At 40.6% G+C, this 15,065-nt stretch overlaps 1 protein-coding gene across 2 annotated transcripts in view; it reads left to right on the top strand.

The window, feature by feature from the left end:
• HTT (huntingtin) overlaps positions 1-2,652 on the top strand; it is an 84,507-nt gene extending 81,855 nt beyond the window's left edge. For both annotated transcript variants that reach the window (XM_075091983.1, XM_075091982.1), the window contains one exon: positions 724-2,652. In XM_075091983.1, coding sequence (XP_074948084.1) covers positions 724-937 — 214 coding nt within the window. In that variant the 3' untranslated portion in view covers positions 938-2,652. The remainder of the gene's footprint in view (positions 1-723) is intronic.
• The last annotated feature ends 12,413 nt before the right edge of the window (positions 2,653-15,065 follow it).

Here is a 15,065-nt window from a genome sequence, read left to right as displayed (position 1 = left end):
TGACTATGCAAGATGATTGGGAAAGTCCTTATTTTGAAGGACTTCTTAAAAGCTTCAGCAGATAGCTTTGCAATGACCTTTAAAAGCTTTGTTCTGTATTCCTTCTGCAAGAGAAAATATATTGAAAAAAAAGCCAAAACCAAACCAATCTCGAATTAAACAAAATTGTCCTCTACATACAAGCTGTATTTTGCAGGTGTCCCCCTGGAGGTGCCCTGCAACAATAGTGAGCTCTGGCAATGGAGTGACATTGGCCAAATATGTCGGAACAGCAAAAAGGCATGAGTGGTGCCAGTGCTGGGCTTATCTGAAAACAAACAAACCAAAACAAAACCCCAAACAAACAGAAAAATAACTGCATTTCATGACTGGTCAAAAAAGTGGCCATATGTCTTGTTGGAAACTTCCTAATGACTGTTAATCTCAGCAAGGCTCTTTGGTTACCAGCAGCTGCGACTGTGGTGCTGATTGCACTGTTTGCTCTAGTGAATAAAGAAAACTACTGCTAGATTAAAATTAATTTCTGGGGATGAGAAATTGTGTGAAGTTAATGAAGAAATAGGGTTTCTGTAGTAGCAGTTTAATTGGTACATGACAGCATTTTGCACTTCAACATTGTTGGTGAACTTAAAAAGACACCGTTTTATTGGAGAACAGTATTTAAACGGCTATACCAAAAGATGAGCAACTTCTATCATATTATGACCTTAACTTATATTTCAGTCTTCCACATATTATCAGCAGAATGGGAAAATCAGAGCAGGTGGATGTTAACATCTTCTGCTTGGTGGCCATAGACTTCTACCGACATCAGATAGATGAAGAACTGGATCGGAGGGCCTTTCAGTCAGTGTTTGAGGTGGTAGCATCTCCAGGAACTCCATATCATCGCTTACTAACTTGTTTGCAAAATGTCCACAAGGTCACAGCATGTTAAACATCCTGATGTGTAATGGAAATGCATGACTAGTGTTGGAATCTGATACGAATTACGGGGAATGCAAGATCAAGAAAGTATCTGGGGTTGCATTTGTGATAAATATGGACTGCCAGTTTTACTTCCAGAATGCATGGACAAGTGCTCTGCAGCACTGGAAATCACCTGAAAAGTCTAGTGTAGTTCTTGTTGTTGTTGTTGTTGACACCAGGCATCTGTGAGTGGAAGGAAATACGTCAGTGTTTTGCAAGTGGTGTTTGGGACTAACCTGAGACATGCGTATTAGCTGTAAAATACGAGTGAGTGCTACATGCAAGGTACTGGTATTACTCTTTTTCCCAGTGTTCAGCTGAAGCCACTGTGGTGCAGCTGGTAAGAAACTGACAGAAAGACTGTTACGGCAAGCTGCAGTCAATAGAAAACTTCATAGTTTTATGTGCCTGTATATACTGTTGTGTGGTACAGAATAGAAATTGTTTCCTAACATCTCTCCCAAACAAAGAAAAGAGAAAATGGCTTTCATGATTTACTCTTCCAGCATGTAATTCCTCTCTCTGGACTTTCTGATATCCTGTGGTGTATGTGTTGGTGATATCGGAGATATAGTGCACATACGTAACCACACGTTTTTCTTTTTTCTTCTCAGGATTTAAAATTTGAGTACAGTATATCAGTAAAATAAATTTTAACTTAAATATTTCTATATCATTGTACAGTATATAAAATTTTAAGATGTGTGGTGCATGAGCTGTGCTGTAATTTGAGATGAACAGAAGCCACGCTACTGAATGTCTTGACATCTGTATTGTCATCTTCCCCCCCCCCCCCCCCCCCCCTTGTGCTTGAGTTCATGTTCCTTTTGGAAATCCATCTAAATGTACAGATTACATCTTGTTTTGCATCTCACTTTTTCGTAAAGTGCTTTAAAACTGGAATATGTTGATTAATTTGTCTTGAGAGACTATACTAAGGAGGGATTCTTGTGATCCACTTTACTGTAGCTTCTTTTGAATTCCTTTATTTTGAGACATAATGGTAAAAGAGAAGACTAGTTACTCTGGATGAGCCTTTTGTATACTTAGGAAACTGTTCTTATTTGCTGCACAGCATTTTAAGAGTCAAAATGGTGCAAGCTCCCCAGTAGTCAATAACTGTTTGACCTTTCCTAACTGAGACCATGGAGTCATCTGGATTCAGACCACTCTCATGTAAACAAATTTATGCTGGCAGTTGAGAATCAGAAGGCTGCTGTGGTCTACTTTGGGACTGGCTAAGGTGTTAGATTACACAACCTCTTTTATTACCTGTTGTATACATAACGCTTTAGACACAAACACAGTACAAGTATCTGAATTTCAGGACACTGCACAGGGCCAGATTTAGCTTTTACTCACCACCCAGGGAACCCCATTGATTCCCAAGCATTACATGGGGAATTCTAGCACAGCATTTATCTTTAGTTGTATTTGTTACAATTCTTTAATTATAGAGAAATGATACCTTGGTTCTCAGTCATGTCCTATATTTAACCTCTCTTCATTTTCTTACCACACCTTTTGGTGACACTTGGAAAAATGAGATAGTGTTGTCAGGAGGAGCATGTACTATATGTATTTCTGTATATAATGTATATGTTGAAATTATACACATGTGACAACATTTAATGTATACAGACATGTATATTTGTATTTATTAAACCCATGTATTTAAACTAATTCCAATCTAGACCAAAAATTGTTGCTTCTGCCCATAAATTGATTACAAAGGAATTGTCCGCTGGTGTCACTTCCTTTTAGAGACTGGTAGAGGAAACTGATAGTATGGGCAGCAGAAACAACTGTAGATGTTGCTGATTTAGCTCTCTACAGATCTTACTTATCTAGAGCAATTATTTCTGCCCTTAGTTGAGTTACTTTTCTTTCCTGGGCCACAGCACTGTGGTGATTTTTTTAAAAGAAACTGAACAGGAGTTCAGAAAAAGGTTTATTAAAATAGATACTGTTTGAAAGTTTTTGAGTTATATTGGAAAGTATCTTAATTCTGATAAGAGACTAATTCAAGGCAGTGAGATATAATGCCCTGTGTTTTCATTAAGGGTAGTGTAGATCACTCTTCCCTTTTGTAACCACCAATAATCGTTTTGTACTGTAAACCCACACACCAGTCAGTTTTTGTATGATATATAGTTTAAGTGAAGATATTTTTGTAAGCTATTTTCCAAATTTAAAATAGATTGTAATATATTTTTTAAGCATCAGGTTAGTCATATTCTCACCATATAACAGTATACGTTGTGTTACAAACTGTTAAATTCTTCATCATTTTAAGCTCCTCATGATTAACACAGAATAGCTGGTTACTTTACCTTGGGGTAACGGGAGCTAGACCCTTTATGAAACTTTCCAAACCAATTTGGGACTTGCCATAGAATCTTTCCAACCAGTGAAGGAATACACCGAATTAAGCAGTCAGCATGGCTGGATGAAAAACATCAGATGTGACAGACCCCCTTTCCTCAAATGCCTGTTGCTGGCCTTCAAGCAAATATTTGCATTACCCATTTCAAGTCAAGCTTTAGAGCTGATGCAGTCAGTTCTAACCTCATACAGATTCAATCATAGTAATAACTCTATCTGTTTTAACCTCTCTTGGAGATTTGTCGTAGTATACCTCCTGAAACGTGTCTAAGTGTCTAAAGATGGGCACCCCCTCTTAGGAAATTCTCGGTGACCTGAAGGGAATGTAACTTAAGGGTCTTCCTAGTGTGGAAACACACACTGGCAGTGCTTCAAACCAAACATTTCACATGCAGCATACTTTTCTCTCTACTTCCTAGACATGCTTTCCCCACCCTCACTTCTTTTGAAGTGAAATCATATTTAAAATCACTCCTGCCTGCTTCTAGTGACAAGAGCCAAGAGGTATGTGAAGGGGACAGTAACAGGAAAAACAATGGCCACTAAGAACTATCAATGTTGGATTGAAAGCAAAAAAAATAAATCACTTGTCCCTTGAGATTGACTTAAGGCAAAATTCCTTTTCACAGAATGTTTTTCTGTAGACAGAAAGCTAATTCTGAAGATCAGGCTGTTCAGTATTTCATTGAGAACAGGGTAGAAATGTGTTTGGGCTCAAGACCGAGTTGGTGTCCTGGCTAACCAAAGCAAACAGTTTCTTTAAAGTGCTCTGTGGTGGAGCTGGCTTCTCTACAGCCTTATAGATTAGAGGCATGGCATGGTTGGGAGCATACTTAAGACAGATTAAAACTTAATTTACAATTCAGTTGTCAAAAGAACCTACTTAACTAAATCTATAACGTGGCCCTCCTTTAAGAACACTGTATGCTAGCCAACTTCTTATAAATCGTTTTTGGGCCAGCTACCCACTGGCCCATCAAATAAAGTTTGATTGCAATTCATTTCAGCGTGCCCCCTCCCTTGCACTGAGTGCAAGAGTGAGGAGTTGGAAACTAGAACCCATTGTAAACCAGTTCTTATTTGCAGGATTCGAAGTATTTTCTTTACTATTTGTGCTCTTTGCTAGTTGAAATTGAATGTGAGTTTGTTTAAATCTTCTCTAAAGTGTATGTACTCAGATGCCATTTCTTGCCTAAAGCATCTAGTAAATGGTTGTGTATTACTTTTGCTTTGGTAGGAATGCCTCCTCAGCACCGAGGCATTGCTTGTTTCTTAACCACCACCAGCATTCCTAAAGCACTGAGTAATGAATTTAGATCAAACGAGTGGGGAACAAATGGAACATTTTGGGTTAAAAGTAATTTGTTGATATTTAGTAGATTTGCCTTAAGAGCATTCTGTCTTGCCATTCTCCTTTTTAAATGGCTGTTAACTTTATATAGCAGATAAGGAGGTTGTGTCAGAAACACTGCAAAGACAGTTCTCCAAGAGCAGCAGACCTGGCTTGTCTTTAAGATTTTTGTCGAGCTGTCACAGCTAAGCATTTATGCTTCCTAAATGAAATAAATTTTAGGGTATAAAGAGCAATAAACATAGCAATAAGCAGTTTAATTAAATTTAGTCGTTCAGATCTTACCCAGTGGTTGAGAGGGATGGAGTGGGAGAAAAGGGGGAACTGATTCAAGTACATTCATTGCATAAAGCAGACTTTCTCCATGTACAATCCCAACTGAACTTCCTACTAAAGGTAGAAATCAACTAAGTGACAATGGTGGGTACTTTGCTCTTCTAAATCAATTTTGGTTATAAGGATATAGTTGATGAAAGTCATAAGTGAGCAAAGTACTTTGGTAGTTTTTAGGCAATTTAATTATTTTGAAGTGAAAGCAAGCTGCTGTAAGAACTGGAGTAAGCAATGTAGCAAGATTTTGGGGAAGTCCAATATGCTAATTTTACCTAATATTGAGATTTCAGGTGAACTCTTTGTGCATGCTACCTTAAAGTACCAATTGAAAATCTTGAGAATCCCACAGTCATACCCAGGAGAGCTTCTATCATATGTCAAGTTTTATCTGTATTCAAGTTAACTGGGTATAAATGCTGCAGAGCATTTGTGAAGCATGCGCTGGTTTTTGTCACGTGCATTTTGTGTGAGCTTATCATTCCCATCCGTCTGTGTATGCATACCATCGAGTTGGGTCAGCCTGGCAAAGGACAAGGTAACGCACCCTGTGGTGTTGTCATGTACAGTTTGGAGGCAATGATGAGCAAAAGCTTGGAGCCCCAACCCTAAAAGCAATTGTACTCAAAGGAAAAGGAAAGAATATAATTTTAGATGTATGTTTAAGTTTAAAAAAAAAAAATTGCTGAAAACACTGCACATTGAAACTAAAAGAGAAAATAAAATATAACTATTACTGTAAGTGATTTTTCTCTGGTTATTTAAAAAAAGTCCTGATACATTCTTACTACAGCTTTTTCCCCAGTATCTCCTCTGTTCAGCACCTATCAAATATGGAGTATTTTGAAAATATGTAAGAATACTTGAACTGTCTGCAAATGTAGGTATGCTTCACAATCACAGGGCTGTTTGCAATTAGCAAAGAAGTATCACAGTTGAGCTTTTAGTTGTCTCTAATAGTCATGCTTGCCAAAACTTCTCTGGGATTCGAGATGAGATCAGAAAACACAACATGTAAGTGTACAGCTGTATTTGTGAATGAGGGTGTATTTATTTGCGGCAGTCCTTGGGGGGGGGGATAATGTTACACAGGAGAAGAAATGGTTTAACTTGCCTAAGGTTGGTTTCCCAGCTGTTAGGCCTGCATCTTAAAAGAAATTTCTGGGTGGTCCTGATGCTGAACACTGGAGGATCTCTTGCAGTACTCAACTGCTCAGAGACATCTTGTTTTGATTAACTTTGCAGCGCTTGGCTGTTCTCTGGAAATTCTGAAATAAGCTTTAAAGTAGTAGCTTAATGTAGAAAACATGCGCTGGTTTCATTCTCAGTCAAAATAGGTTTTTTTACATCTTGTTTTTGCTTGTCAGCATTAGTAGTGAATGATCAGCCTCTCTTGTCACATTTTAGTTTAGCCGTGGAGCCAAGAAACAGAACTGTACTGTGCTAAGTTTCTTCGTCTTCGGAGTTGAAGACATATTCGATAATAAAGCCTTCATCTTTTTGTCACTCAGAGAATACCCATTTAACTTTTTGAAAGATTACCCCTAGAGATGAATTACCAGGCACAGGGAGATGAAGCATTGGACTTAGAAGACTAGAACTTTTTAACTTACTGTAACTTTTCTACTTTGCCAACTGCCTCTGCTGTCCCATAGAGGTATTGTTTTGTTTCTTCTTTTTAGTGAGTGCAGCTGTAAGAGTATTGCAGCGATCGTTTCGGAATTGGCTTGGCTCCGCCCAGTTACAAGACAAAAAGCTTTGATTGCTTATAGAATTATACCATAATGATACCATAAGTTTTGCATAACTTTTTGAAGAGATGAAAAGATTTGTAACTTGTAGGTTTGTTAAAAAGTTGGAAGTAGGAACATGAAAAAGTTTATACAGTATATAGAATCATACCTTCTGAGCCAAACCTCCTGCTCTTCTATTGCAGCCATAATTCTGCCTTAATTTTGCTTCTGTTCTTTCCCATGGCACATACATCCAAGTATGGCAGAGTAATCCTCACCCCAGGTGCTGTTTTCATATCCTTCAAACTGCAAATGTCATGGGTAGATTTTGATCGAGTGCAACCTGATTGTTTTACCTCATTATTTACATTTTAGAGTTCTTTCAGCCAGGCTGCAATGTTTGGGCTCCAAGCAAAATGCATCCCTGAGGGTTGGGTTTGACCGTGCCCCAGATGCCTGCGGAGTTGTGAGCCAGGTTAAGTCAGACCATTTAAATAGTGCGTTTTTGCTAATCTAGCTCATCTTGCTTTACATGCACTGTAAAGCTTCAAGTCAGTGTTCCCCAAACTTGAAATAATGTCCTCAAATGCAAATCTTAAATACGTCTTTTCTAGCCCTTTCTCCCCTGGAGGAAGAGGCCCTAAGTGTGTTTTCATCCCTGTCTTGCTGTTAAATGGCTCTAGGATTGAAGTGTCTGTCTTGTCATCCAGTGGAAATGCAAGTGTACAGCTTGCTAACTTAACTTCTTCCTGATACGGCTTGGTAATGTTGACACATCAAATACCACCTTTGGCATCTGATTTAACATCTAGGAAAATAACACAATTCATCTTTTAACTTTTGTTTCAGGCAAGTTTGGGCAGATATTCTTTTAATTTATACTTTGTTCATACTCACTTTTCTTTGCCTTCATAACTGCTTCATAACTAACACCGTTTTGAACAAACGCTGGATACTGAAGACCTGGGAGGTATTTTTAAGTGCTTTTGAGGCATCTGATCCTTACATCTCTTAGGAATGAGCTTAAGCCATATTGCCTCTTCTCTTCCTTCTTTTCTCTGTCCCGATCCCTAGAATAAATATTTTACATGGCTAATGCTTGACAATAAAAGTTGTGTGTCATCAATAGATTAGTATGTGCCTAAATAACAGAGGACAAGACTGGGTGATCCAAAGTACCTGGAGTTTATGAATTAATTGTGGGCGCTGAAGGCATGAATCTGAGGAAGGGGAGTGAATAAGTCTGCAACTCTTTAATGCTTAATGTAATAATCTAAAAAGATTGTTCAGATGTTTATCTTCATCAGTACCAAAATCAAATGCTTTCACAAATGATATTTCTATCTGTACTTCTGCTTTACTGCTTTTGTGGTTCTGCCTATGCTCACTTAAGCAATGTACTTATATACTGCTGAGTTACTTAAATGTGAGCATGCGGATAATACCTGTTTCCATTGCAGTGTGATCTGATGGTATTTAAAAACGTGAGAAGCATGATCTGGCAGCTGGGAAACCTGCAGGCAGTGCTAACGGTAAAAGTGAAAGGAACCTGCTGCTTCAGAAAACATTATCTGGGACGGAGTTACATTATCAATGGTAAAACAGAGGCTTATAGTGTATGCTGACAGGTTAATTTTCCAATTCTACCCCTGGCCTACTGTGGGGTTTGAGAGAATGCCTGCATGGGAAAAATACAGCAAACTTGGTCTGATTTGAATTGTCTCAGATGACTGGATTAAGGAATCTATGTTTCTTAGACCCATAAAAATCCAAAGTGCGTATTATACCTTTGAAATCAATGATGAATCTAGTGGTGATGACGGAGTGTTGTAAGAAGTCATGTTGAGTTATCATGTTGCACTTGAAAAGATTGCTAGACCATATGTACTGCTGAGAGTGTGAGGAACTCAATTTGTTGCAGTGACATTTATAGTGCTTAAAGTTCTTTTACATTTTTGCTGATGGGTTAAATATCACCAAAGTGGTTATTAATTATTAACTTCTTAGTGAGGTCTGGCTCTCCTTTGTATACGCTGCTTTTGTTCTCAGTTTGACTGCATTAACTCTGGATGAAACATAAATGCCAATCCCAAATTAATGATGATTAAACTGCATTGTTCTCTGTAGCTTGATTACATGAAAAAAATCTCAGAACAGGAGAGCAAATTAGATTATTATTTCACGTGTAATCAGTCATGCTTTTCTCTACTATAAAATCTCATGTAGATAGAATAACTCTGGAAGCTGAGTACTGTGAACAAGAATTTACCCCTAAACGGTGTATTTTTAAGAGAGTTTCAAAGCCTGTCATGAATGCTGAGCATTCATTCAAAAGCAAACGATGAAGAGTTGTCATTTTAGCAGGATGCAGAAATAAGGGTTGTCTGACATGCTTTTTTATTCTTGTGCTTTTCTGCTCTAAAGCTCCAGGGCATGATGCAGGAAGCAACCACAGGGTTCTGGGCACCAGCCCAGTGTGTGCCCTATAGAAGTAAAGGTCCTTTTTGTCTGCTGATGGCCAATTATGGACAGGGAAAAGTATCAATGGTTATTAAGAAAAAAAAAATCCCAACCTCAAGCAACTGGATGGTGCACTGCTGTCTGTTGCATGTCACTACTTTTTCTTTGTGCAGCCTTCACACGGATATACTTGGTCAAGGCAGTTTGTGGACCTTAAAGATGATTTCTTCTTCCTTGAGGCCCAAGAGCTATGGTGCACCCAAGGACAGAGCAGCACCCATGACACTTTCAAGGACATTGTAGGACAAAGCCAGGCTGACAGCTTCTGAGAAAGGGGCTGAGAGCCTTTGAGCTGAAAAGAGGGCAGGAAATGGCTTCATATAACGTGGCTGCAAGGTACAACCCAGGGACAAAGGAATGATAGGAAGCATCATCATCTTATTCTCAATCTTCAGCGGCTGTGTCCCCTTAACGACATTATGCCTGAAAATGTTTCCTGCCTGTTGTTAGACATTTGAGAGCATTTTTCCAGTTTGCTTCCAGTTTTTGCATTTAGTTTTCTCTGGCTCCGTGGGTGTTTACAGAGCAGCAAAGAAAGGAAACGCATTTTTAGTGAGCTGTGATGGCAAGATGAAGGAAGGTTGCAGAACTTGAAACTGCTTCTTAGTAGTGTTTTACCCTTATAATTAGACTTTAACTTGAGTGTTCCCTTATATTCGATTATAAAAAGAATAAATACTTTATTTATTCTTTGAACTACGATTTTCCTTGTAAATTACTACTCCAGAGTCAGCCAGAACCATCTTTCTTCTTTATATACTGGTGCCTTTCATCTAGCTGAGGAAAGCAAGTGGGTTTTTTTTTCTCTTGACAGTCAAAAAAGGTAAAAATTTTTCTGCTTTTTCTACTTACAGTTGCACCTCCTTGTATCACTGCATTTTTGTCTAGTGACAACCTGATGTCTTGAGTTTTCACAGGTAATATTGCATTATTTTGGGTTTTGATCACATTCCAGAAAGTTACTTCTCTGAAAATATGTTATTTTTAAGGTGTACCATTGTGATGTACCAGAGTTCAACATATGCAACATGAAGATTTATCAGATACTGGTTGTTTCTGGTTTTGTAAACTGATGTCTTGATATAATGATTAAAAAAAAAAAAAGAGCTTCACTGGAGATCAGTTGTAAAAACTTGGTATTGCACAGCTTATTCCTAAATATTTAAATGTTGGGTAGTGCTCAGCAGTCCTGCTGTCAGGGAAATCATTAGGGAAGAGGTTTTGCTAGGATGAGGATGGCTCCTGCCCAAAATGCTTTTTGGGGAAGGGTTCGTTTTAGTGCTGTGATATGATTTGGTCTTGTCCAATCCTTGAGCTTTTATACCTCAGCCTGATACGTATACGGTCATACTGGATGTCGTGGTTTAGCCCCAGTCAGCAACCAAGCACCACGCAGCCGCTCGCTCACTCCCCCGTGGTGGGACGGGGGAGAGAATTGGAAGAGTAAAAGTGAGGCAACTCATGGTTTGAGATAAAGACAGTTTAATAGGTAAAGCAAACGCCGCGCATGGAAGCAAAGCAAAACAAGGAATTCATTCACCACTTCCCATGGGCAGGCAGGTGCTCAGCCATCCCCAGGAAAGCAGGGCTCCATCACACGTAACGGTTACTTGGGAAGACAAATACCATCACTCCAAACATCCTCCCTTCCTTCTTCTTCCCCCAGCTTTATATACTGAGCATGAGACATCATATAGTGTGGGATATCCCTTTGGTCAGTTGGGGTCAGCTGTCCTGGCTGTGCCCCCTCCCAGCTCCTTGTGCCCCCGGCAGAGCATGGGAAGCTGAACAAGTCCTTGACCAGTGTAAGCACGGCTTAGCAACAACTAAAACACCTCCACATTGTCACCACTGTTTCCAGCAAAAATCCAAAACATAGCCCCATACTAGCTACTACAAAGAAATTTAACTCTACCCCAGCTGAAACCAGGACACTGGGGCTGAATACAGCCCGGAGAATTGTTTTATCCACTCAGCACTGTCTCTTTGCTCTTCCCTTGCAGCGTGCAGCCCAATTAGAGCAGGTTGCTGGCTCATGTTTCATTTGTCTACCAGATCCCCCAGGTCTTTGGCTGGAAAGCAGTTTTACAGAAAGTCAGCCCCAGCATATACCGGTGCATGGGATTATTCTTCCTCAGGTGCACAACTTTCCACTTCCATTTGTTGAACTTCAGGAGGTACCTGTTTACCCATTTCTCCAGCCTGTTGAGGTCCTGCTGGATGGCAGCATGCCCACCTGGTGCATCAGCCACCCTTCCTAGTTTTGCATCCACTGCGAACTTGCTGGGGTGCACTCTGCACCATCATCCAGGTCATTAATGAAGATGTAAAACAGTACTGGGCACAGTATTAACTCCTGAGTTATTCCTTGAGTCACTGGAATCAGCTTCATGCCACTGATCACAACCCTTTGTGCGTAACAGTTCTGCCATTTTCCAGTGCACATCACCACTGTCTGCTTACCCAGCCCATACCTGGTCAGTTTCTCTGTCAGGCTGTTATGGGGGACAGCATCTCAAGTCATCCTAAAGTCAAGATAAACAAGATGCGCTTCTCTCCCTTCATCCATTGATGTAATCGTTTCATCAAAGAAAGCTCTTAGCTTGGTCAGGCATGATTCACAGAATCATAGAATAGTTTGGGTTGGAACAGGCCTTTAAAGGTCATCTAGTCCAACTCCCCTACAATGAGCAGGGACATCTTCCCCCTTCCTAAGACCATGCTGTTTACTGCCAATCTTCTCGTCCTTCCTACGTTTGGAAATGGTTTCCAGGATTATTTGCTCCATCACCTTTCCAGGGATTGAGGTAAGGCTAAGCCTGTAGTTCCCCACATCCTCCTCTTTCAAGATAGAAGTGATGCTTGCTTCCAGTCCTTGGGAACCTCCCCTGATCGCCGCAGCCTCTCAGTGACATGGCCAGTTCCCTCTGCACCTGTGAATCAGCACTGAGACCACACTTCCCCTTGCCTGCTTTCTGCTGCTCATATACTTCCACAAGCCCTTCTTGACCTTTGTGTCCCTCACCAGTTTGAACACCAGGTGGGATTTTGCTTTCCTAAGCCCACCCCTTCACGCAGACAGGACGTCTGCAACTGGGCATCTAAATCAGTGTTTGTAAATCTGAAGGGAGTACCATATGAAGTATGGGGGAACCATGCTGAAATCAAGCAAAAGATGTTTTTTCACTTAGCAGGTAGTTAAGCTGTAGAAGTCCTTTCCAAAACTATGGGTGTTTGGATGCTAGGTGTTTAGATGGCTTCAGAAGCAGACTAGACAAGATCAAAGCATGCAGTATTGAGAATTATTAAATACAGAGAAAGCACTTCTCTCTTGGAAAGTCCCTGATCTGTGAACAGTTGAAGGCTGAGAGGATGCTCTGGGAAGTTCTCTGACATGCTTGTTCCGCTCACGTCCCCAGATGACCACTCTCAGCCTTTGTTAGAGATAAGGCACCGGGCCTGGACTTTTCTTCTGACGCAGTAACATCTGGTTCCTTTGCGCTTGCCGGAGAATGAAAGTTTGGGAATCTAGGAAGCCCCTTCCAATACTTTGTTCCTTTTTGTTTCAAAATTGAAGTAATCTCATTTCCCTAGAGTTCTGCTTTTTGACTTGTGTATTTCCACCTCTGCAGCGAGTGTATCTTGGCCAGTGATACAGGCAGTCGTACAGTGGTGGCATGAAGAACGCCCAGGCCCCTTCGTGCTAAGTGTTGTCCCTAGACATCACTCAAATATGCAGAGCTGCACTTAAATTTGGTCAGTTCAGCTTTGTCAGCTGGAAGAGGAGGTGGTGGGAGAATCATGCATCTAATCAATGTATAGCTGTGCCTACTAGAACACTTCTCGGTAGATATAGAGCGCTTTTTTTTTTTTTTCTTCTTCTTTCCTGATCCAGCTTATCTTTTTGAGAAACATAAATGCTAAACTGCTGTGAGGGGTTTGTTCTAGGAGGGAATGTTTGCTGGCACATCTAGATCTGTGAGCTCTTTTTGTTACGGACAAAGAACAACACAAGGCAACAGCATTAGTGAAAGAGAATTTAAAGAATTATTTTTTCAGGGGAATGTTCTGATGCAAGAGGTTTTCTGGAACTTGCATAAAGTAAAATATATGACAGTTTTATGACTACACCTAAATTCATGCCTAAGCTGAAAGTTTTGCTATGTGTCCCATGACCAAAAGCTATCAAGCATCCAGGAGGCAGCGTAAGCGTTCATGTGTGTGCTGACCTAGTGCTGCTGGACAGTGCGATGAGACGTCTTTTTCCTCTGGTCACAATCATCTTTTCTTCTGGTCTTCCATCGTGTGAGGATTTTTGTTCTGTAAAAAGATTCTGGAGACTAACTGCAGTGCAAATCAGGGGATGTCAAAATAAATAAAAAAGGAGAAAAAAAAAAAAGTAAGGCTGTTATGAGCCTTCAAATACGTTTTTATGTCAACTCTGAACAAACTGATATTTGAATAATTTTGCAGAGTCATCCCTTTTCCACCCAATTTGGCGCTATATTGGACATGAGCTTTGGCTCTCATTTTCCTTTCAAAAACGTGCTTTTATTATGCTCTTAGTACCTAAAAAGGATGCTGAAACCAGGCTTTTTTAAATACTAACTTGAAATGAAACCCAGCGCCCCAGCACAGTCCAAGCACGGCCCCCTCGGTAAAGCTGAGCTGTATGTCCTGCTGCTACCCACGGCACCTACCAGCCACGCAGACTTCTCATCCGAGGTCTGCTCCGCGCTGGCGCTCCTTCGAGCCGCTGCAGCCGCTGCCTTTCAGGCGTGGGGAGGGAGAGGCTGTCAGGGGGCTATTGGCAGATAAAAACCTGAATTCACAGCCAGGTTCTGAAGTGATCTCTTCCCAAGGTAAAGGCTTTTGTAGCTTTTTCACTTAACTTTGAGCACTCCTGCCTTTCCTCTCACACTGTTTAGCTTTGACTTTCTTCTCCTTTTCTGTCACTAGAGAGTAATTGTCCCTTTCATAGGGACCTTGCTTTAACCTTGAACAGCAGTTCCTGTGGCACCTGATGTGCATCATGAACTATATATACTGATGAAAGAACGAGGTACAGTCCTAATGTCTTCCTTGACGTTTTCTTTTTTAACCTGTTTCACGGAGCCCTTTCAGATGCGGCATGAAAGCTTTCCCAATTATAAAACTCCTTGTGAAATGTTTTTATTTGAAATATAGACTTATAATTAGAATAGTAGGGGAAAAAAACACAGTCTTAGCGGGCTGAAGCAGCAATATCTGAGCTGTTACCAGTTGCTGTTATCTGTCCTTTCGTCTGGTTCTAAGCATGAAATGGGTGTTTCATTATGAAATGCACACAGAGCCTTTCATTCTGGGGGATATCCACGTACATACTTCACTGTGGTTTTTTGCAATATGTGGTATCTTGCTGGTGAAAGGTAGATGTTTTATGACAGTACTCTGACAGGGAGTGCTGCAACAGGATTATGTGCTGGAGACAGAGTAGTCGCCTTTCAGGATGTGGTTGAGGAGAGTCAAAGGAATAAAACTGAGGAGCTGTTCTCCAGCAGGTACCTTCTTATGCTTGCAGCTGGTGGCAGATGTGAGGTGGTTGTGGCAAGTGGGTGCAACCAGAAATTAAGAATTGCTTTGTGAATGGAGGGCACGGTGAGGGCTCCGAGGCTTCTGCCTCAGCTGGACTTGTAGGAAAAGAAACCGGTACAGAAACTGAGGTTTATTCAGCTCACAGGAGGAAAGCTACAAAACTGCCAGACGTGCAGAAAAAGGAAAAGCAAGAAAAGAGTAGC

Source organism: Phalacrocorax aristotelis, chromosome 4, assembly GCF_949628215.1.
Source record: "Phalacrocorax aristotelis chromosome 4, bGulAri2.1, whole genome shotgun sequence".
NCBI classification, from domain to species: Eukaryota; Metazoa; Chordata; class Aves; order Suliformes; family Phalacrocoracidae; genus Phalacrocorax; species Phalacrocorax aristotelis.
Note: the sequence above shows the minus strand (reverse complement) of the source record. Positions and strands in the feature narration are given on the sequence as shown.